General features: G+C 42.1%; 1 protein-coding gene across 11 annotated transcripts in view; it reads left to right on the plus strand.

Annotated features, from left to right (window-relative positions):
- ARHGEF3 (Rho guanine nucleotide exchange factor 3) overlaps positions 1 to 24296 on the plus strand; it is a 390935-nt gene that overhangs the window by 299778 nt on the left and 66861 nt on the right. Inside the window, exon 1 of one of the 11 annotated variants that reach the window (XM_077128943.1) lies at positions 15926 to 16167. The exons of the other annotated variants lie outside the window; for them this stretch is intronic. Coding sequence (XP_076985058.1) covers positions 16072 to 16167 — 96 coding nt within the window. The 5' untranslated portion in view covers positions 15926 to 16071. Of the gene's footprint in view, positions 1 to 15925; positions 16168 to 24296 lie in introns of those variants that run through there. 11 annotated transcript variants of the gene reach the window in all.

Genomic DNA, 24296 nt, shown 5'->3' on the forward strand with positions numbered 1-24296 from the left:
CCCTGACCTCCAGGAGTTTTAAGTGTGGAGACCATCAGAAAAGTTATATCACATTAGGTAACTTTTCAAAAGTTGCTACCTGGAAGAACATGGTTAATTAGTGGTAGTAATAGGAGGTTTTAGAACCAAAAAGAGGGAACCATCTCCACTGGGCTGGTTTGATCTGTGAAGTCTTCTCAGAAGAAAAAGTTGGTCTGAGATTTGAATAATGGGTGATATTTGCAAAGGCCAAGAAGGCTAAGAGAGGGGCAGTTCTGGACATTAGTTGAAAGATACACAAAGCTTTTAAAATATCAGCCAATTGGGCCAATTGGTTGGCAGTCCTTGGTGCATATCTTCTGAGTTTTTTTAATTTTTCTTGTTCCTTAATTCATTCAACAAGTATTGACTGAGCACCTATGATGTGCCAACCTTTTGTGGCCCATACCACATTCTTCATGGAAGAAATATCAGCTGGGAGTCAAAAGACCTGAGATTGCTCTTAAATCCTGTTTTTAAAATAAAAGCACAAAAAGAACTCATTAGATTATTTTTATCTCCAGCATCTCCAGATAGAGATTTTGGTAGTTCTGGCTGAGGCTGTAGCACACTGTCATCTCTCCTAACAAGAAAAGTCTCTCTCTCTCTCTCTCTCTCTCTCCCTCCCTCTCCCTCTCCCCCCACCTCTCTGTATGTGTGTGTGTGTGTGTGTGTGTGTATGTATTTTCCTCCTCTTACCTTCTTTCCACTTTCCTTTTTCTTTCTTGTGGGAGCACTTTATCCTTTGAGCTCTAAAAGCTAAGCTGGAAGCTCATGAAACAATATTTCCCTGTCATTTCCCTGGGCAAAGATACAGATGAAAACAAGAAGAATTCTTTAGCTCCCAGACAGCTCACCTTTGTTCAGGTTCCAAGTGTGTGGGATGGAGGCAAGGGGGAGATTTACCTGTGGTTACCCCACTGGAAGAAGTGAGCTCATTCACACAAAAAAGAATTGATCTGGAGACTGAAAAAGGCTTATGGCAAGGTAGGTGGGTGGGAACAAAAGACAGAAATTGTTCACATTTTTGACCTATTCACACAGCTTCAGCAATAGCTCAACTTCTATCAATTTGATCAAGGTCTGTTTTCTATTAATTCAATTCTCTCAGCATCTATTGAGGGCTTGCTGTGTGTAACAGTGGTCTTTTCAAGTAGAAGGATCTATCTTCCCTCCCCATAATCTCCACCAGGTACCACTACCCAAAAGCATAAACTTACAATCTAAGTACGAATGGTGGGCTTGCTATGCAGATAGCTTCAGACAAACCCCCTGCCACAAAGGTTCCACTAAGCTCCTCCCTCCCTTTGTACTCTCCTTGTCACATAAAATTCGGTAATGAATTTCACAACTTTTGAGATGGAAGGGAAATGAGGAGTTACCCAGTTCTGTGTTTGCTAACAAATGTGTCCTTCCCCCAGCCAGTATCCCTGGACAGCAGGTCAGCTACATTTTGGCTCTTCTTTCATCCCTGACCTTGTGGGTATAAAACATAAATGTTTAATGTTCCACAGGTCTTGAATGGAAAAACTTGAATCTAGTGCATTCCAGTTGATAAAAATAGGGCCCAAGTCACAACTTCTCTAATAAAACTAAAAAGATCAAACTACACAGGATGAAATTATTAAATTAAATAAAACATCCTATTTTATTAAAGTAGATATATAAAATATTAAAGGAAAAAAATCAAGACTAATTGTAAATTCTGTAATAAATACAGCTTGATTTTTAAAAATCTGTCTGCATGTATGAGTATTTATTAGCACATTTCATTAAAATATGCCTTGGTAATACCTCAGTTCTATTGTTTGAGCCAACCCATTGCATGGTATTTGCTTTAGCAGCTGTGAAACTAAGACACAACCTAAGTTTCCGTCAACTGATAATGGATAAATAAAAGGTGGTATATCCATAATAATGGAATATTACTCAGCCATTAAAAGGAATGAAGTTCTGATACATGCTATTACATGGATGAACCCTGATGATATCACATTGAGTGAAATAGGCCAGGCACAGAAGGACAAATATTGTATGATCTCATTTATATGGAACAACTAGAACATGCAATTCATATAAACAGAAAATAGACTACAGATTACCAGGGGTGGGAGCAGGGGTGGGAAATGTGGAGCTAATGTTCAGTGGGTACAGAATTTCTGTTTCGGGTGATGGAAAAGTTTTGGTAATAGATGGCGGTGACGGTAGCACAGCATTGTAAATGTGATGGATATCAATGAACTGCAGACTTGTAAGTGGTGAAAATGAGAAATTTTATGTTGTGTGTGTATATGTATTTATGCAATTTTAAAATTAATTAATCTAGAAAAGAGCCCAGGGAAAGTTATATGACCTGTCCACAGCTGCTGGGAGTCTGTGGGTGAACAGGGACTGAAACTGAAGTCCCTTGCCACAAAAGTCACCTGATCACATGGTGTACAAGCTTGGCTGCCCCGTGGATTTGGGGCATACTGTGGCAAATGACACTCTGTCCTTGGGAAAAGGGTGTAGCTGAGTGGTTAAGACTATCAGCATTCAGGCAGACGAAGTCTGACTCTGCCATCTAGTAGCTTTGTGGCCTTGAATAGGATACTATGTCCTCCTCTATAAGACAATGAAATGACCCTCTTCAGCAGGTTATGAGGACTTAGTAAGACAATGCACGTCACGTGGTTGTCAGGGGACCCAGAATAGAGCAAATGGTGCCTAAGATTATTTTCTAGCTTTTCAGCATTTGAATGTGAACTCGCCATATCACAATCATTGTTATTTGTTCCATTTAAAAATAACTCAAACCTATCTGCGTTATGGCATTTTTTGAAAGAGAATCTGATACAGATTTTTGTTCTGGGACTATGGCAAACATACAGTCCATCCTTAGGAATTATTTAAGCATCTAAGTTTCAGAGGTATCTTTTAGATTAGTTGGTTCACTCTTGGGCTTTGAAGAGATTCTTTCCTCCTCCCAAAATATCTCTCGGCTCTCTTTGGGACCGTAATAAACCTAGCTCTGTTTATGACATTTCTGCTATGGTCAGCCCCTTCACCTGGCTTCTTTCTAATATTTACCCCAGACTTTGAAGTAGGTGCTTATTGCATCCTAATTACAGATGAGGAAACTGAGGCTCTGAGAGACTGTAACTTGTTTGGTTGCCAGTGGATAGAGGACAGTATGACCTGTGAGATCACATCCAGGGTGACTCTAGCAGCTGAGGGTTAGAACTTTCAGGAACCTGAGTGGACATCCAGCTCACTGATTTAGACCAGTGGGAGAATCTGGTGGGCAAAGAGGTCTAAAGGCTTGGCCAAAGTCATTGTGGGAGTCCAGGGCTAGGATTTGTACCCAGGCCTTCTGACTCTCATTTGATGTTCTTTCCATCATATCCTATTGCCTTAAATCCTTGAGCCTGGAGTCCGGAATCAGAACACCAGCTAAGTTGCAAAAGGCCTGGAAGTTATTAATGGTCTACTTCATCATTGAAACTGCAGTTTCTGGAAGTGAAGAACTTGCATTTGAACTCCAGCTCTGTCCACATACTAGCGGTGTGGCTTTAGGCTAAGTTGCTTGGACTCCCCATGCCTCAGTTTCTTCCACTATAGACACACTCCCCTCATAGGGTTGTTTTAAGGATTACATAAGCTACTTCATGTAAAGTCTGAAAACATTGCCTGGCGTGGAGCAAACCATCAATCAGCATTAGTGGTCATCATCACTTTTTGAGTTCCTGTTATTTGCCAGCATCTTTGGGCACTGGGGATAATTCTGAACAAAATAATTATGATTCTTGCCATTGTGGAGCTTTCTGTCTATGGGGAAAACAGATGTTAAAGATTCATGAGGTTTGTGATTTGGCCAAAGTAATTCTGGTTCCTTTTGTCATTTATAGGGCACTTTGTAGAAATTGCTGTAATGTGTCTTTGTTTTAGATCTGATTCTTACAAATGTGTGACTGGTATTAATATGAGATATTTCGTATTGGAAGTTTGGCCTGGGAGGGAGTCCATGGACCCTCAGCCTTGAGAAGGCCCTGCTGCTCAGCAGTTCACACCAGGACCCGCCCGTCTGTTGCATCCAGAGCGGAACCAGCCATGATCCTGAAACGTGACGTAAGGAAATCACCCTCAAAGCAAGTTATGACTGGGAGAAAATACACAAGGCAGCAAGACTCCGTCCAGTGAAGGAACAAACAGCTCTCATAGTCATTATAGTTCTCTAGGGAGAGGACAGAAAAGGAACCAAATGTTGTCATACAGATAACAGGCAGTATTCTGCCAAGTACCTATTTTTAAATGGCAGTGGTGTATTTTAGGCCAGGTCCATCCCATTTTTGCTCCAGCTCCAACTTCCCTTCAGTACTTCTTTTTTCCTGCTTGAGCCTACCTCTACTTCCATATCTTGTTTGCTTTACCATTTGATATTAAGGCAATGTATATGTATATGCATTTCCTGACAAATGAGGACAGTAACGTTAATTTTCTGATTCCCCTTATAAAATATTATCATACTGAATAACCCAAAATGTGCTCTACTTATACCAAATGTACTGATTTTAGATAAGGGTGCTTTTGTCAGTAAATGATATTATCATTTTTACTTGAAAACTTTCCTGGAATAAGGTAGTATAAAATTGAATAGTACTCCAAACATCGTTCAGCCTTTTCTGGCTTTATAGAATCACAGAAGCATAAGCATTTGTGCTTACCGTGCCTTATTTTACATTTGAAGTCACTGAGCCTCAGAGAGGTTAATTGATTTGCTCAATGTCACACAGCACATTTACTGGTAGAGTCAGGATTAGACCCATCTCTTCCAATTTAGATCAGTTCACTCTTTACTATGCTACTTAAAAAAAAAATTATTTCTAATAGCCAAATCAGTGTTTGAAATCATAGGGTTAATTCTTTGCCTTTGGAATATAATGGGGTAGAAAAACTTCTCAAATACCATCTTTTCCTCTCTAATACATTAAAAAAGAAGAAGGATTTATTTGCCAAAAGGTTAATGACAATATGGATTATGTGCTTACCTTGTGCCTAGTAGTGCTAACATGTATGTAATCTCTAAACTATTCAGGTGTTTTCTTTCATTATAACCTTGAAACTCTCATATTCCCAGTTCACAGATGAGAAAAGCTTGGCTTGGTGCAATTAAGTAAATTGTCCAAAGTCATATAGTTAGCAAGCATTAAACTTGGGTTTGAACCCAGACTTCTCATTCTAGAACTTATGTCCTATGTTCTACCAGGAACTGAAAGATGGGGTTGAATATTCCATAAAGAAAGTTTTACTGCAGAGCTAGGGTAGAAGAGAAATATCCTATTCTTCAAAATTAATGTTGCTACACGGTGATGCATTTATAATTATTTTCAGTTTATGAGCTAATATGCTGGAGAGGATCTGAAGGTGCTTTTCCTTTTACTTTGTAACTTTGCACCTTTCATATTAAAAGTTTCTCTAGGAAATGAGAATTAGTTTGGGGGAAGGAAGCCTCAGTTATTTCTGCTCCAGCTGGTACAGATGCTTGCCCTCATCAGGCTGGCTAGGAGGGACAATGCATTTCTCTGCTGATCTTGTAAACTGGAGGAGTGTCTAAATTCAGGAACAATGCCAAGAGGGGTTGGGGTGAGGGAGAAGGAAAGGGATGTGGTGTTTGGAGCCCATAACTCAGGAAATGTGATGGCACCTAATTTCAGCGTGGCAGGAGGCAAGCATTTGGGAAAATAATAGTGAGCTATTGTTACAGGCTATTTTTTTTTTAATGGGTGGGTTGTTTTTATAAAGTTTTATGAACAGGAAACTTAAGCAAAATGCTGATCCCTTTGGTTTTTGAGCTCTGCCAACATCATTTTCATATTTACTTTTGAATTTTGGTGACAGGCACTTCCTTTAACACTTCTGGGGGTAAAGCGTAACAAGACTCCCAAACTGCATTTCATCAAAGGCAGCAGAATCCAAATGAAGGGTTGTAGTTTCAGATGGTCTCGATAATGCGTTGGGGCAGATCCCTTCCCAACCCAGGGAGAAAGAAAGCTTGTTCGGTAACCGAGGCAGTCTGCAGAATGTTGTCTTTTAAAAACACTCTAGAAAATGTGCCTAACGTACGGAAAACCTCTAACATGCACTGAAGTCGGTCTTGCTGTGACAAAAAATATATATAGCTAGAATTCCCCTCCTCCCCTGGGTCATAAAAATCCAGGCTGCCCAGCTATTGTGCTTCCTGGAAGATGACTTCATCTTAAAGAAGGTGGTCCTATCTATTGTGCATTTTAAATGCACTGAGCCAATGTTCCAGGCATCTAGCTGCCAACTTTGGAGAAGCTAAAAGCCTGTTTTGTTTCTGCAGGGCATTTATTCATTGCCTACCTTATAAAAGTTATGTCTTATTGCATTTTCCTGGCACCGGAGCAGTCCTCATACCTACCCATTGCAGTTGGTTTTTCTGAGCCTGCAGGCAGCACTGGGTTATTAAAGTTCAAGGTAAAAGCCACGTGATGTTGGCTTTACAATTTTAATTCTCTCTTCCCTCCTTCCCTCCCACTCACTGACAGATGAGTTTTGTTCATCGTGTACTGCCTTTAAAGCAGAATGAGCTCTCAAAGCATCACCTCTAAGACTCCAGGTGAGGACACTGGGTGGGGAGTGCATGACCCTCCCTTCGTGGGGCAGCCAGCAGAGAATTTTCATTCTTCTCCCACTGGCTTCCCTGGATAAAAAAAATCCTTAGTCCATAATTTCATTTTGACCTGGGAACTTCAGATTAGCAACATGTTTAATCTTGCAGAAACACCAGGCAAACATCTCCCCTCCCCCTTAAAAGTCAGCCTCTCAAGGTCCACCTCAAGGGAACAGAGTTTCCATATAAACAGCACTTTAGGAAGGAGCATGGCAAGTTGAAACTAAATTGGTTTCTTATTTTGTAGAGTTTAACCTGAAATCAAGAGCCTAGAGAAGGAACAGAAAGAATGTTCCTCTGTAGGGAAGGAAAAGAGCAAATCAAATAAGCATGTTTCTGAAAACAAGCTATTTAACACTCCAGTGCCACTGGAGCCTCCATCTCTCCAACAAGTCCACCCTGTTCAGGAATTATTCCAAATTGCCGGGTGTGTGTAAAAAATTGGAGGGAACCAAAGTTCTCAATATTATCAGAGAGGGCCTCACAGCCTTTCTCTGCAGGAATTGTCTCTTAAAGTGTCTTTCATGGATTTTGGAGACTTTTTAAAAGATCAACATTGGAGACCCATGTCTACCTTTCAAAAAAACATTTGAAAGCCCCGTGTAGTATTCCGCATCTGACTTCCTTTCAATATGCTATGTCTCTCTAGATTAACCTCCTCCATGATGTATTCGCTGATGTGCCCCATTTCCATTTAATTTTCAATTCAACAAATAAGAGTCCAGCCTCTGATATCTACCAGTAGGGTGGAAGGAGCTGGAGCTAGCGTGGTGAACAAGATAAATATGGTTCCTGCCCCTTGTAGCTTGCAGTCTGTTGATGGAGACAGGCATTAAATAAATAAATGTGAGCAGATAAGTATTGATGGAAGATGGGTTTGCAGCACTGTGGGGAAACAAAGCAGCAGTTTCCCCAGCCTGGGATCAAGGATGGCCTCAAGGGAGAGCAATTAGCCAGGTGAAGCCATTAGGTGGGTTGTTCTTATTAGCCAGAGTTAAAGAACTAAATGATAATGTAGTGATAAAAGTTGCTGAACTAGTGACTGGTGCTTCTGTTCAAACTTCTGTTGCCAAGGCACTTGGCAGAACTGTGGATGTGTGAGCTTGGTTTTGGATGTGAGATGGATGTAGCAGAAGCTCTCTTTAACTCAGTTCACCCTTAACCTAACCCAAGCACTCAGTTAACTGACACCCTTTAATTCCTCTGCAAAACTCACCTGATGTCCACAGCACACTTCTGGCTAATGGGTTGCTCTCTCACCCACTTCTGCTCCCACCAGATGACACACACACTTGCCAGGAGTCCCTGAGCCTGTTTCTGCTGGTTGAGCAAGTTCTATAATTAAGGTCTTCTATACTTACTCCACTTCCAACCCACCCCAACAGCCCAAGGCCCTTTTCAAATAACCATCTCCAGCTACCTGCCCTCTTCCCATACATATACTGGTACAAATATATATTTTAAACTTAAGTGCCATCATGTCCCCTAGCTATGAAGATAAGCATGTTTTTACTTGGAACTCTGTGTACTAAGAGCCAGAACATGTCTCCTGGTTGGTGGTTTAGTTGGTATTTCCTCCATGTGAAATTTCATATTTTTCATAGCATCTGCAATGCACCCATAAATATGTAGCATGCTGCCTAGCACATAGTTGCCTCTCACTGCACATTGGCTTGGATGAACAAAGCAGCTCTCTATACTCATACCGGATTTTGATGTTACAAATGCTGGGTTAATTATCCACAGGTACTTCTGGTCTGAATAACTGTGATCAGACTGCTTCTGAAGGAGGGGATTCAGGTTCATTATTGGGCTTGATGATAACTCTAATTCACAACACTGTTCTACTCAGATTCTGCTCTTTGAAGGTGTGTTCCAAACATACAAATTTTGGGGGGTCCTCTGTCAAAGATTGCAAGTCAGTGGATATGAGGTAGGGCCCAGGAATATGAATTTTATAAGCTTCTCTGTTGATCTCACTGCAGGTCTCTGGAAGCAAACCTGTTCCCCAACTATCCAGACGTCTTGTTTCCATAACGTAATGGTTTTCAAATCCAGGCTAAGTGACAAGAACACTGCTGTTTTTCATCGTTATGCGCAATTTCCCCCCACATTTTGACTTCTCTGGAATTGAAATGTGTCTTACAATTCATCAAGTGTTGAAATTTACTTGGCAACTTTTTTCTTTCCTGGGTACATAAAATAGTAGCACACAACACAGTCTATTGCATTTTAGCTTTGATGAAGTATGGTACTTTGATTAGTGAGTTTCTAATTGATAGAAAATTCCTCTTTTATATTCAGAGATGGAATTATCCATTTAATTCTAATTTCTCCATGTAATGATTGGTATATAACATCCACATAATGCATAGTTGTAGTCTGATGGGGATAAATATTTTTGGAGTATAACAAATTTATTGAATTCTTGGTTCAAAAATATGGAATGCTCTCAAACAAATGCAGACTATCTATTAAGTTCAAAGACCCTTTAGTAGTGTACAGAAAATGTTCTAAGAACCAGCTTAATTCAATGAGCAGAACAAGCCTGCTGATAATAATTGGAAAAATTGGAAATCATATTGTGAAATCTCGAGTTAGATTTTTATTGCACAGAATGTACAGACAGAAATAGCAAGCATCAACAAAATGGTAAATTAAACCCTTCCTGGTTTTTATTTAATCACTGGGCTTGCATTTAAAGTATTGCTTTCATTGAAGCTTTAGTTTTCACTGCCCTTTTGAAGGGCATTTTTTCATCTGAAGCAGTATAAGACAATTTTCTGTCCCATTCCTCCTCCAACCCCCACATTTCTCTTTATTCTCTTGTCCTTTTGATGTTTATGGAATCTGTCGTTCAGTTAAGGATCAGTTTGGGCATCAGGAAAGTTTTGAAGTATGTTAGTATTCTGGGGTTTTTGGTTTTCAAGCATTTCTTTATCACTCCTCTAAGCCTAAGCTGATACTTGGCACAAATCAGTGCTCAAGATTTAAAGTGAAAATATCCTTGAGGTCAAAACCAACAGATTCTCTTGAATTCCAAGGCCATAGTTTTTGTTCTATTCTCTCTTGAATGCAGAGTTTCTCAACAGTGGCATGATTGACACTTGGGACCCATGTGAACCTGACCTGTGTCCAGCAGTATCCTGGTCTTCACTTGGTAGATGCCAGTAGCTTTCTTCTCATAGTAGAAGTGAAAAATGCCTCCAGACCTTGCCAAACGTCCCTTTGGAAGCAAAATTGTCTCCAGTTGAAAACCTCTGTTTTAATGAACCAAAGGCTAGGAAATGCACCTGTCTGTGGCATATCAGGGAAAGACATTTATTTCATTTATTTTTTAAAAACTTAAAATCTTAATTATGTTTGCATTACAGCGAATTATCCAGAATATCTATGCAGGTTGGGGGAGAGACTCCATCACTTAGCTGGTTTTTCAGACTTGTTTCAGAAAATCAGATCTTTAAGAAAATGTAAGGATTCATTCTTCCAGGTTTAGAACACCCAGGCATATGTTTTCACACATCAAGACTAAAGCAGGAAGGAATAATAATAGTGGTGTGATTTTAGACATGATCAGTGCTTCATTTTGCCATTTTTACCTGCCTGGTAGTGAACCGCAGTCCTCATTTCTCAGAATTCGCCATCAGAATTTCTTCAGGCTTTTAACTCCCCTCCCTCCTGTCAAGACTGAAGTTGCAGAGAGGAGAGGGACCTTGGTCATAAACTGGGAATTTTGCTCAAAAGGAAAGGGAAGAAAGGTGTTGTAACACACGTGTGTCCAACAGGTACCTACAGGACCGTGTCAGATGTGTAGGTTAATTCGTGGAGGTGGCCCCAGCTGCCAAGGAAGCAGACAGAGGTACACATGGGTGAAGGCCAGGCTTTGAGGGATCGCCTACTGTTGCTTGAGGCTCCTTTTGCAAACACAGACCTCACAGCAGAGGTTACAGTGGAAAGGCCATATTTTACAGTCGACTATATTCCTTGAGCAGGTGTGTCCTAAACACCTGCTTGGCATAGAGATTCAGGAATAGGTGGGAGAAATGGAGTTAATTGAACACCTGACCTATAATTAGCACTCATGACATACTGGATGTATAAATGAATGTGTAAATGAACCTTTAAGAAAACCCAAGATCCCTGATGTGAAGTATAAGAATGCTGACTGGACGAAGCGCAGTCCCATTGGCCAAGACGACTGTTGCAACCACGCTGGCCTCTGAAGTTTTAACCTTCTGCTGGGTCAGTTCTGCTCACAGTCACTGCACTGTGGTTTGCTGAATTGATAGATGGTCTCCTAGCCCTGCCTGGCCGCCTGCTAGTCCACAAGGAGCTAGTAACCAGGGCTCAGCGGATGTGTAGGGTCCCACCACTCTACCAGGAGCACAAAGGAGCCCTGCTTGGCACAGGCGAGACCGCAGGCCCTGTGTCTGGCACCGTTCCTGGAAACATAGAACAGCCTTCTTTATTCCAGTCTCCAGGCTTCTGGCTTGTGAGGAACACTGCCCGGCTGTGAAGACTTTTATAGGATTATAACGGGTTGTGCTGAAGGCGAGTTCTGAAACGCACTTTGTGCCGTTGCTTCTGGTGAAGCCGACTGTTAGGGCATTGTCCCTTAGCCCGTAAACACACACACAGGCAGGGAGGGAAACGCCAGATTTCTGGGGCCGCTCAGCTGGTCAGCATGGCTGGTGGGACCATCTTCCCACAACTGTGACACCAGCTTTGGGGGTGTGCACGGGAACCCTCCCGTGGGGCAGCCTGCTTTCTGGTAAAGTCTTTGGTCACAGTACCCTTGGTTCTGTCAGTGGCGGAGCAGCACACTACACTTGGGGGAGGCTCTGAAGTCAGGGCACTGGCTGGAAATTGCGTGGGGTCAAAAATACCCTTGAAAACCCTTAGTGCTCCAAGGACAACATACATGGCTTGTAGGTACCCAGAGTTGCCGGCTAGAATTTACAGGTCTTGTTGCACCAGAAATATATATCTTTAAATACTGGTACCCTATTCAGGAGAGTGAGACATGTGTGCTGTGAGACGCTTGCAAGAATCAGACCACCCTGGGTAACCCCAGATTCCCATCTTTCCTTTCACACTCATTTTGAGGTTTATGCTTTTCTTGCAGCGCTATTTAAATTGTTACTGGCCATTAGTAACCAATCAAGCGATCCCTACTCAGGATCAAAGCCCATTCCGAATAGGGAAGAACAGATTGATGGCCAGAGTCATCTAGGTGAGGTGGTGGGCCCGTGCGAGCGAGAAGAGCAGGGAGAGGGAGGGTATGAAGGGAGGCTCCAGGGCACTTAGGGTCAGATCTTTGGGGTCCTGGGATCCAGGGAAATCCTGAGTGCACATCTCACTGCCTCCTGGCCCTGCTTGGCCTGCTTTGGTTGGGTGCCTTTGGAGATGCGGCTCCCCTCACATCTCCACCATCTCGTGCTCACTTGCTGAAGTTTGTGGGGCACCAGTGGGGGCTCCCTGTCAGCACAGCTCAGGCTAAAAGGACAAAGTTGCATTCAGGTATAAGGATAGGAAAATTCAGTGGGTCTGAGGCACCCTTCCTTAGACCTCCCCACTTCTCAATCCACTTTCTTTCCATGGCTCTAGGGTGTATATTTGTGAAGAAAGAACTCAGAGGCTCTCTTCAATTCAGTTAGAACCCATTCATTCAGGAGCCCCCTTTACCTGTGTGGTAACAGCAAAATGGCCAAACAAGGCCAAATTCTTCCTGCTTCTTAAGGCATTTTGTCTACACTAGCTAGGCAGGAAGGCAGGTGGACCTGATGCCTGGGTGTAGGTTTTGTACCCGAGGTGAAATAATGAAATATTATGAGATTCCTTGCCTAGAAAGCAGGAACTGCTGTGTTTTCACCTCAGCTGGAGGCATAGAACACCAAAGCAGGGACTAATACCTCCATTCCCACTAACTCCCACATACCTAAGGAGTAAAAACAAAAGACATTGTCACATGAGACTCAGAGTTAGAGCTCTGAAGCTGTGAAACTCTGCAGTACCCAATAAAGGAACTGTTTAAAAAGTTGAAAAAGGGATCTGGGTTCAACTAGAGATACGAATGAAGTTGATCTAGATAGGAACGGGGTAGATCAGAATACAGGGTAAAGGATGATATCATCCGTATTTTAAAACTTCAACTTCTGTGTGAGACCAAAGGGAAAGATGTTTATTGGGTGCAAAGTTTATGTTTTGGGTAGTGAATTTCCTAATTTAACTTGTATGTCAGTTTAGTTGAACACCATAAGTACATGGAATCTTGAATGAGTTGTGAGGTTTTGTTGGTTTCTCCAGGTTAGTGTGATGCCCCAGTATATCCCAGAGTAATTTGGGCAGTGAATAAAAGTCCCCCTTGGGGGACTGGGAAGAAAGGAGGAAATATTCAACTTCCCCATTTGGAGAATTTCTAATATTCTAGCTAGCAGTGGGGACAAACAAATCAGTAGGCCGAGTCCTCGATCTTGGGGTTCACCCCTATTAAACTTATTCCTTCAAAAGATAGGCTAAGCCTACTTAAAATTAGACCTAAGAGTCACCCCCAGAGAACCTCTTTTGTTGCTCAGATGAGGCCTCTCTCTCTAAGCCAACGTGGCAGGTGAACTCACTGCCCTCCCTCCTACATGGGATATGACTTACAGGGGTGTAAATCTCCCTGACAACGTGGAACAGAAATCCTGGGATGAGCCGGGACCTGGAATCAGGGGATTGAGAAGGCCTTCTTTACCAAAAGGGGGAAGAGAGAAATGAGACAAAATAAAGTTTCAGTGGCCGAGAGATTTCAAACAGAGTTGAGAGGTTATCCTGGAGGTTATTCTTATGCATTATGTAGACATCTGTTTTTAGTTTGTGGTAAATTGGAATGTGTGGAGAGAAGATCTGAAACTGTTGAGCTGTGTTCCAGTTGCCTTGATTCTTAAAGATGATTGTAGAAAGATATAACTTTACAATGTGACTGTGTCATTGAAAACCCTTGTGTCTGATGCTCCTTTTATCCAGGATATGGATAGATGAGTAAAAAAAAATATGGATTAAAAAAATAAATAATAGTGGGTTAAGTGGTAAGATAAATTGGGCAGATGGAAATACTGTGGTCAATGAGAGGGATGGATAAGGTGTATGGTATGCATGATTTTTTTCTTTTGTCTTTTTATTTTCTTCTTCTGGAGCGATGGAAATGTCCTAAAAATGATCCTGGTGATGAATACACAACTATGCGATGGTATTGTGAGCCACTGATTGTACACCATGTGTGGAATATATGTGTGGAAGGTTTGTTAATAGAAATATTTAAAAAAAAAATTGTTTCCCCAGACCACCACCTCATATAGCAATGACTTTGATATGAGGAGGAGGAAATTCAACAGTGCAGCCTACAAAACAACTTTTGAGATCATGATAATTTTAATATTTAAAAAATTATCTAATTTCCCAATAACACATGAATATATTTTCCTTGTAAAAAACTTAGAAACACTACCCATAAGTTTAAAGTCCCCTTGGTCCACTGTCTTTAATCCCTTCATCCCAGGTGTTCCTTCCCACTGCTCCCCGGCCCCCAGCCCCAAGGAGATTGGCATGAATCCACTGCAAATCCTTCCAGTTTTCAATACACTTACCTAAAAATATATTCCTATAGAAAATAATGGCATTCTTTTGTAGATATGTTCTCGTCTTAAAAATGCAATTTGGAGATATATTCACACACAATACAATTCATCCAAAGTATACAAGCAATGGTTCACAGTATCATCACATAGTTTGTGCATGGATCACATAGTTTGTGCATGGATCACAATGAACTTTAGAACATTTTCATTACTCCAAAAAAAAAAGAAATAAAAAAGAAAACCCAGAACATCCTATACCCCTTCCCCCCCCTTATTATTATTTTTTTAGGACTTTTTTTTTTTTTGCATGGGCAGGTACTGGGAATCGAACCCAGGTCTCCGGCATGGCAGGCGAGAACTCTGCCACTGAGCCACCGTGGTCCACCCTAGTTCCACCCCCTTATTGACCCCTAATATTGATGTGATACATTTGCTGCTGTTGATGAAAAAGTATTAAGATATTACTGTTGACTCTAGTCATAGTTTTCAATAGGTACATTTTCCCCTGATACCCCCCTATTATTAACTCCTTGTAATAATGGCATACATCTGTTCTAGTTCATGAAAGAACTCTATTTGTACAGTTAATCACAGTCATTGTCCACCAGAAGAGTCACTGTGTTACACAGTCTCATGTTTTAGCCTCCAGCCTTCCTTCTGGTGACTTACATGACTCTAAACTTCTCCTTTCAACCATATTCACCCGATATGCTCTTAACATAAATGATATTTGACTGTTCTTACCCTGCAACATATGTGTTTTAAATAACTTGAGTATACCTTTTTGACTGCTGCTGAAGGTGTTCCATAGTAAGGAGAGTTTATTTAAGCATAGTTGATAGTTATTATGGTTGGTTCCAGCTTTTTACTGTCCCAGACAGGACTGCGGTGAATGGCCTTACGTATTCCTCTCTAGACATTTAGTGTGAATGTTTCTCCAGTAAGGATTCAAAAGGTGGTAGTGCGGAGTCCCCGCTGTGCGGCTTTATGCTTAAACAGACACTGTCAGTTGCCCTTCTAAGTGGCAGGTAGACTCTTGCCATCCTCTTCATATTTTAAGGTGGGTGCAGGGGCAAGGGCACCAGGGAACTTTCTGGGAGTGGTGGAAATGTTCTCTATCCCGACCGAGAAGGTGATTCCACGGGTGTTTTACGTTTGTCAGCACTTAACGAACTGAACACTTAAAATGGGTGCATTTTACTGTTTGTAAATTATACGCCAATGACGTTCATTTAAAAGGCAGTGAAAAAACAAAACGTGTGCAGGAGAGACTGGCCTGGGAATAAGGCAGGACAGAATACCACCTCTTCTGAAAGTGGACTTTTAAAGCGCTCGCTTCTCACCACAAGTTCCTTCCCTCGCCAGAATTGTGCCCGGCCTCCCCTCTACCCGCCGCCTCTTCCACCCGGCGAGCGCCGGGGAGCCCGAAGCGCCCGGGCTTAGGACAGGTCCTTGGCGCTCTAGTCTTCGGCGATGCCCTACCTAGGCTCTCCCTCGCCGCGCCCCTCGCGCCCCCCTCCCGCCCCTCGCGCCCCGCCCCGCCCCCCCGTGCTGGGCGGGCCCCGCGGCGGCGGCTCCGCCCTCCTTTCAGCCCCAGCCCTGGAGTCGGGTCCCTCCAGACTAGAAGCCCGGAGTCCTGTCTGCGAGTCGCCGCCGCCGCCGCCGCTCGGCACCGTGGAGCTGGGGCCCCCTTTCGCCTGGGAGTTTTGTGGCCGCCTCGGGTCAGCGGTGACATCCCAAAGGGCAGGCCCGGCAGCCGCCATGGTGGCCAAGGATTACCCCTTCTACCTCACGGTCAAGAGGGCGAACTGCAGCCTGGAGGTACCTCCCGCCAGCGGTCCAGCCAAGGACGCCGAGGTAGGAGCGCGCCCTCCACCTGGACCTTTCCGCGCCGCTTTCTCTGTCCTTTTCGACACCTTCCCTGTGTCTCACTCTCTGTGCCTCTCTCTCTCTTTCACCATCTCTCTGGCTCTGCGTCTCTGTCCCCCTCCTGTCGCTTATCTGTGGATCAAGCTTGAGCCGCCTTCTCCGTCTCTCCTTCCTCCAGGCCTGGGAGTTAACAGCCTCCCCGCGCCGGCCTCTCTTGTGTCTTGCAGGGCACTCAGACTATGGATCATCTATCTGTCTACACCCGGCAGAGGGATTTGGTCCTACTGGATCCGCAGGGCTACAAGTCAGGGAAGAGCTTCCTTTTAGGCGCGATTTTCCTCTTGTCTGTGTTGGGAGAGCAGTGGGGTGGTTCACGGGGGTCCTTCAGGACGTCTCACCTGCCAGACTTGGCCTTGCAGCTTTTTGGCAGTGAAAACCGTACACGGCACCTCTGCTTGACACCTGTGGCCAATGGGAGTCATTCAGCTGAGGATAAATGAGTAATTTGATTGCCTCCCATATGGATCTTTAAAATGAATTAAACTCTTTGGGGTGGTAAGAAGCTGCATTGGAATATAGGAAATAATCCCCTTCTCTGGGAACTTTGCTATGCCTGGAGGGTGATGTGAGAAAGTCCTTCCATCTTGTATTTAGTCTGCCTTTTCCTCTTGCATATTATTTCTCTGACGAATAGCTCATTGATCTCAAAGATTGGGTTCAGCTGGGGTGGAAAGTGTCTCTTTCTTTGAGGGTCTTAGAGAATATATTGCTTATACCAGATCATAACTTTGCTGTGGTCAAGACACAGTGGAACACAACGGAGCCAGCGCATCATTGCCATCACAAGTGTATCTAGACGATCTCTATTCCCCCTCACCTCACGGTAAGAGTGTAATAACCACTACCCAGGAAAATCTGGAGGCAGGTGTCCAGCCTGCCTTGTCCCAGCTGTCTTGGAGGCTCTACCTACCCGCCAATGTTGGGTCTGCTCAGCTGTGTGCTTCAGCTCACTGAATTATGTATATTCAGGAGGACAGCATCAAAGCCTCATTACCTCTCACAAGAGCTGCTCCATGCTGCTCCTCTCACAAGAGCTGCTCCAAGCTGCTTCCCTCACAAAAGCTGCTCCAGGACTCCAAACAGTCTCTGGTTGTAATCAACTTTCTGTAATCTGAATGCAAACTTCTCCCGGCACCTCCACCCACATCCCACACCCCAGCTCACTTGTATACTTTCACAAATAGTTTTTGTTCCCAGCAGCTGTGGAAGTATGATGGACCTAGTGGTGTGTAGACTCTTATATAAGTTTTGACAGGACAGCACCTGCATAGAATTCAGGTTGTTCAGGCTTGGGATGGATAAATGATTTTTTTTCATTGGGAACTTCATCATTTAACGGATGTAGGAGCTATGAGGCTGGTGCCCTTCAAACTCCTTTTGGAAGAAAGCAAAGCATAGCCAAGTTTAATTAATAAATTGAAGTGGATGAAAGAAAAGAATAGTGAGAATAGCTTTGGATTCTATTTCCTTCTTGCTTTCACTTTGTCCTGTATTTTCCAGTAGTTTGGCAAAAGGTTTAAGTGAACACATCTTTACTTTTTTTGTTCTTATACCTAAAATATAGATATATTCTGTATATCGTGAATGGGATGAAAGAAAACCTATCATCAAATATCATGTATTAATATTCTTCATTGGTAGCAGCATCCACATTATTAAATGTGACTTGTTTTCCTTTTATGGGGATGTCCTGGGGTGGCAGTAAAAATAGGGGAGGGACAATTTTGGAAGTAGTTAGTAAATGTTTTTCAGGTCTCACCTCTGAAATTTGGTTTGGTTTTAGTACTTAAATCAGAGTTGAAATACTGCCTATGCTTTATAAGAGACATAGGGGCCCAGTCCAAAGCGTCTCTTAGTTTCATTCATCTGGTCTTTCTCTTCTTGATAACAGAGATAGACAAAATTGGAAAAAGAAACAGAAGTGAGTTTAGGGGGTAGTTTTCTGGTTTCATTATTAATGCAAAAAGCAGCCAACCCTTGCAGGCCTTGCTTCTCCATGAGCAGGAAACGAAAATATAGTTTCTACCAGTAGGGGTCGTCATGATTTGTAAATGTTTTTTAAAAAATAGCATTCACTAGTCTGCCTTTTGAAAAACATCATATGATTGTTTATAGATTAAGCATCAAGACATCATATAATTGTCTATAAACTAAGCATCTACTGTTAATTCCTGTGAAAGTAATTTTTTTTAAGATTGGTCATTTTCTTTGCAGAAAGAATGTGGTTATGCTATAAAGAAAAACTGGTCTAGCCAAAAACCCTTCCAGGAATATAGGGGTCATTGATCTTCAAAAGGCAATTGTAGCAAAGCACCTGTACTCTATAGACATGTAATGGCCATGGTTTCAGAATTTGCTGTGGGGAGGTTGTTGGGTAGGCACTGTAAGAGCCTTCAACGTTTTACTCCTTTCTTTCCAGCAAGTGTACTATGGAAGGGCATTTAGGGAAAGGCTTTTGTGGAGGGGGTAGGTGTCACTCATGTGCATTTGCTTCCATACCCTCTAGTAAAAAATGAGCAAAAATAAGCATTCTCTTAAAAGCGAATGATACCAAAATCTCCATTGGAGATTTTCATTTTAATGTTTTGTAACTTTTTTTATTTCAATGATAGTTTCCAGTAAAAGGGAAAAAAATGCTGTATTTAAACATTTTAAATATTCTACGTAGATTATGATATTAATATAATACTACTTCTTAACCTGATATTTTTATGACATGGGTATATGAGTTGGATTGCAAATGTTTGATTTTAACACCCATAAACCAGTCTATAGCCTTCCAGCTCTAATCAGTCCAAGGGTCTGGACTTATACAAAGAAACATGGTATCATGTGAGCATCTTTAAGCTTATTTCTTCTGCTCGTTGATGCAGCTTTGCTCAATTTAGTCTCTCTTTTCATATTTATTGTATGCCCACACACCACCCCCAACCATGCTGGGAGGGACTGGTCCTTCTAGGCATGTCAGGTGCTCTGAACACCTGATCAGGTCAGTAAAATGAAAGACATTGGCTCTAACAAATTGCACTGATTTGCAAATTAAAATCACTGTTTGCCCTTGGTGAGGTTTGCTTTTAAAGAAAGATGCATAGGTATAATTGGCTAAGGATGCTGGGACCTGATGAGGTTTTAAGAGTTTTAAGTCCATTTTATTTTTAATGAAAATTCAAAGAGGTGTTTCTGTTCTATTCTCTCCAAAAATGTATCTGACCGTTTGAAGGACAGCTTCTATTGGTTTGAAGATTCACTATATGAGATGTTGGTCAGGATTAGGCCAAGATTTAGTTAGTGGTATTTGTAGTCATTGCTTTTATCTCTTGGTGCTTTAAAAAGTTTGCAACACAAAGACTACATATGCCTGTCTATGTGAATAGTTGAATATTGAAATGGATCTCAAAAATATAGGTTCTGATTTTGACTCAGCCAATACCCTTGTGTGGCCTTGAGAATAATGACATGTACCTAGAAATGACAGAGTTCTATTCCTTTTCTAAATCTACCATATCTACTGTCTCCTTGATGCCTCAGCCTACTGTGAGGTTAACATAAAACACATATTATTCTCCTCATTTTATAACTAAAGACACTTGAGGATAAGTGACTTATAAAAAGTCAAACAGAAAACCAGCAGGTGAACCAAGATCCAGTTGTAGGTTTCCTGATGGATTTAGTACCAGAATTCCTTGTAACATTCCAAGGGTATTTACCTCTGAAGAAGAATGGGGGAAAATGCAAAACTTAACAGGCATGTAAAAAGCTTTATGATATTTTCTCTTAAATATATAACCTTGAGAACTTTGTGTAAGTAAGAAGGTACTTTTCAAACCTAAGCGCTAAAGGGCAAGGTGAACTTCTTCCTGTGATTTATGCCTCAGTCCGTCAACACTTGCATTTGAAAATTGCGCATACTTAGGGCTGTACACCTTGCATGCCAGCTGGAGAGCTCAAGGGGTCAACCCATTTCCAGTAATTTAAATATTTCTTGGAATCTATATCATATACTGTTGAAGTGATGGTTTATATAACCAACTGCATGGAAATCGTCCCGAGGAGTTGTTTCCATCTGAACCCTGGGGTTTCATTTCAGATAACTAAATAAATAAATGGATTCATGAATCATGTGACTTCAGATGCTCGCTGGGTGGGAGCAATGTGAGAGTTACCCAGGGAAAGGACCTCACTTGCTGATAGGATCTGGTTATGGTCATACGGCCATGAGTCTAATGCTTATTAAGATGGAAAATTATCATGAAGAACTTGGGCTGCCTGGCTACACAGGAACTAGGAACAGTTTTATTAGAAGAAAATATGTTGACTTTATACACATACGTTTGAGGCTGTTCAGGGCATAACCCTGATGCCGTCTCTCCTGCCTCCTAGCAGTGGGACCTTGGACAAACCAAGCCCCACTTTCCTTGGTGGTAAAATGGCTATGACTATGGTTCTCCCTCCTCAGACCATGGTCAGGGCCCAATGAGATGACTCCATGCAGCACTTGACACAGTGCCTGGCACATAGTAAGTGCTCAATAAATTTCATTATCATCATTGTCATCCTCAAGGTCTCTGCATCTCAGAAAAGATCCCTGAAATAATTTTAAGAAACATCACTATTACCATCCTAATTTCCTGGTGTTCTTTTATGCGCTGCAGTGCATTAGGGGCTTACCATAAGCCCTTTAATCATCATCACTATAATCCTATGAGGTTGGTATTATTGCCCCCTTTGGCAGAAAAGAAACTAAGGCCCAGAGCAATTTAGTGGCTTTCCGAGGGCAACTGAGCTGCTGTATGTGGAGGAGCCAAGACTCACACTCGAGTCTGACCCCCAAGTCTGTACTTTCCTAACCAAATCGTGTTGCCTCTAGATGACTAAATCACTGGTCTTCTTACCACATAACACATGAACAATGAACCTGACCACCTGGGCAAATTGCCTGACTGGCAAAGGCCCTTTTTTTTCCTGAGTGGGGACCCCGCTATTAGTGCCTCTGGCAGCCTCCATCCTAGAACAGTTGTGTCCTGTAGGAGTGGGGTCAGCAAGCTCCTGTTGGGAAAGGTTTTGGTAACCTCTGTTTTCTGTTTCATGAGACCACAAAGCTGGTCTTTGGCAGAATTTTGTGTGCTCAGCTCTGTGGAGGTGACACCGTTAGTTCTGCGATTAGTCATTTTGCTTATCTACATTAACCACCTACCTTCCAGGTAAACCAGTAACTGGAAGGCCCTGACTACCATCTGGATATTTGCAAATCATGTCATTTTCTCAAGTTGCCCTGAGATTGCCTGTAAAATCCTGGACCAGTGCCACTGTTTTCATAATAACTGAAGGAAAATAAATTACTGATCATATCCGAATTTTGCAAAGCCCTGTGCACATGTAATTGTTATTAATGGTGTGTGTGGCTCTGGAAGGGCTACTTCATTTGTGATGTACGCATGTAGTTGCCTACCATAATTTGTCAGCTTTGGTAATGGGAACAGGTCACAGATGAAATGAGGAAATTACCGTGATTGCACCGCAATTTATTCTTGTTGTCTTGGCTCATGGGACAAACTGTCAGGAGTGAAGGCCAGTTGTTTCTAATACTTTCCATTTTTTATAAATTGGCTTAGAAGAGGTGAGACATGGTTCTTTTTAAGTCTAGAAACACTTGGACCTAGGCTTTCTTTTCTTTTCTTTTTTTTTTTTTAACATGGTCAGGCACCGGACACTGAACCGGGTCCTCTGGCATGGCAGGCAAGCATTCTTGCCTGCTGAGCCACCGTGGCCTGCCCTGGACCTAGACTTTCTGTGTTTGGCCATCATGTTCTTTTGTGAAAAGGCAATCTTGATTTTTAATGAAACTTCAATTAATTGGGGCTGAACCAGAAATCTTAACCGTAAATTCATTGGACTATTCTTTTTTTTTTTTTTTTCCTGGCTCTTAAGATGAGGAAAGGGGTAGCAGATAGGCTTCTTTTCCAGGGATTTATGAAACAAATAAATAAAACTGGTCTCCAGGATATGACCTAGGGTCACTGCATCAGAAAACCTCAGAATGTATAAGGCCCTAGGAGGACATGGTTCCCAGCTCTTATCTGATGCTGGATCCGTTCCATCTCTGCTTAAACATCTCCGATGACAGAGAGCTCTTCACCCTCTAAGGTCATACACTCCCTCTTTGTTCAGTGTGGATCATGAGAAAATCCTTTCTTAATTGTAAAGTGGCTCTCCATAGCTGTATAATATATAATAATACTTTTGCATATGCTATCTCCTTAAATATTTGAAACTGCTCTCCCTCTTCCCGCTTGTTCTACCCCCCACCCCCATACATGTGTGCGTGCATACACACATACTTACCCCACCTGCTTTCCTTTCTTGCTCGTTTCTGCTTGACGTCCTCTGTGCCTGGAAATCCCGAGTATTGATCAGCTCAGAGATACTGTATGATGCTGAATCAACAAATAAGTTCCTTAAAGTTTATTTTGCTTCCTCAGACAAGAGGAGTAGACTAATACATTGAAAAAGAGGTTTAAAACTAAGGTGACAGACTAAAAATTAATATCTTTGTCTTGTAAATAATTCATATAGTTGTAAAAGAACACCCCATTAACAAACGGGCAGAGGACACTGATAAGCAGTTCACACACAAGGAATTACGAAAGGTAAAGATGGCTTTACTCTAGAAGGAATTATAGAAATGAAAAACGCAAACAGTAATGAGATGCTATTTTGTACGTAATTGAAGTCACAAATATTTTAATGACATGATAAAACCCAATGTGGGTAAATAATGCACTTCTGTGCAGAACAAAGGGACTCGTGAATGCATATTGAGGACCTGGTATTCCAGCTAGGGTGGGGGTGGAGAGATGGAGAATCCAAGGATGTTCATAATCCAAAAATGTTCACAATAGCATTATTTGCAATGATGATCATGCCATATGTTTGTGCATTCTATAGATTTCAAAGCACTTTTATATTCCTTGCCTTACTTGAGTATAGTTACAAGTGAGGTTTGATGGTTTGTCCAGGATCACAGAGCTAGGAATAGCAAATCTGGAGCTTGAAGACCTGTCGTCCAATTCTAGTCTAGCAGCATTTCGTAGTTATTTATAATAGACAGAAAAGCCAACAACTTCTCCATCCTCTAACAGGGGAATGGCTCCACACCCCATGGCCGCTGGCACAGGGCTCAGTAGCATTATTTGCAGATATTACAAACAAAGTAACAAACAGAAATACCCTAGCATTCCTGACAAAAATAAAGGGGGAAAAAATAAGCATAATTTCATATACAATGTAAACAATTTAAATATACTTGCATGCACATGGGATGTTGAGAAGTGGATGGATGAGCTGTTTCAACCAGAGCACCCCTCCTTCTTCCGTTGTGCTAAGTTCATATCAGTGCCCCCCTGTGTTCAAATAGCAGTCAGTTATTTTCACATTCATTATCCTCTTGTCCAGCTGAGGGACTGGACAAGACAAGGACTGTCTTCTTTTTCTGTCAATGGAAGAAGCAGAGGTTCAGAGAGATTAGGAGGCAGGGCCAAAATGTTGGTCCCTCCTTACCTGGCCTTGACTTCTTGGCACTTTATGGTGTTGACTTAAGCCAGTTGTGTCCCTGAGTGGAGTCGGTTGTCAGCAATACTGTCTATTCTGGAGTTGTTCTTGAACATGTTCAGAGTGAGCCTATTATACTTAGAACACTGCACACAGTGCCCTCATGTGGGAGCCAATGGAGCAGCCAGCCTTCTGTTGACCTGTACTCCAGGGGTTCCAACCACAAGGCATTGCTTTATATTCCATGTGAGATTGCTGTTGGATTAAATAAGATGCCCACAAAGAATACACAGATACAAATTTCCATACATATAGATCATTTGCCTTAAAATTATATCTATCTATAGCTCTGAAGATCTCATGTTTGCAGGAGAAGTGATGAGTGGTAAGGAGAAATTCAGCATCTCCAGAAGGTACTGTTTCCACAGATACCACTAGAAGTTGGCCACCTGACTAAATTAAATAAAACTGAGAGCCCATGTCAGGACCTTGAAAAAAAGTAGAAAAGT

Source organism: Tamandua tetradactyla, chromosome 15 (assembly GCF_023851605.1).
Source record: "Tamandua tetradactyla isolate mTamTet1 chromosome 15, mTamTet1.pri, whole genome shotgun sequence".
NCBI lineage: Eukaryota > Metazoa > Chordata > Mammalia > Pilosa > Myrmecophagidae > Tamandua > Tamandua tetradactyla.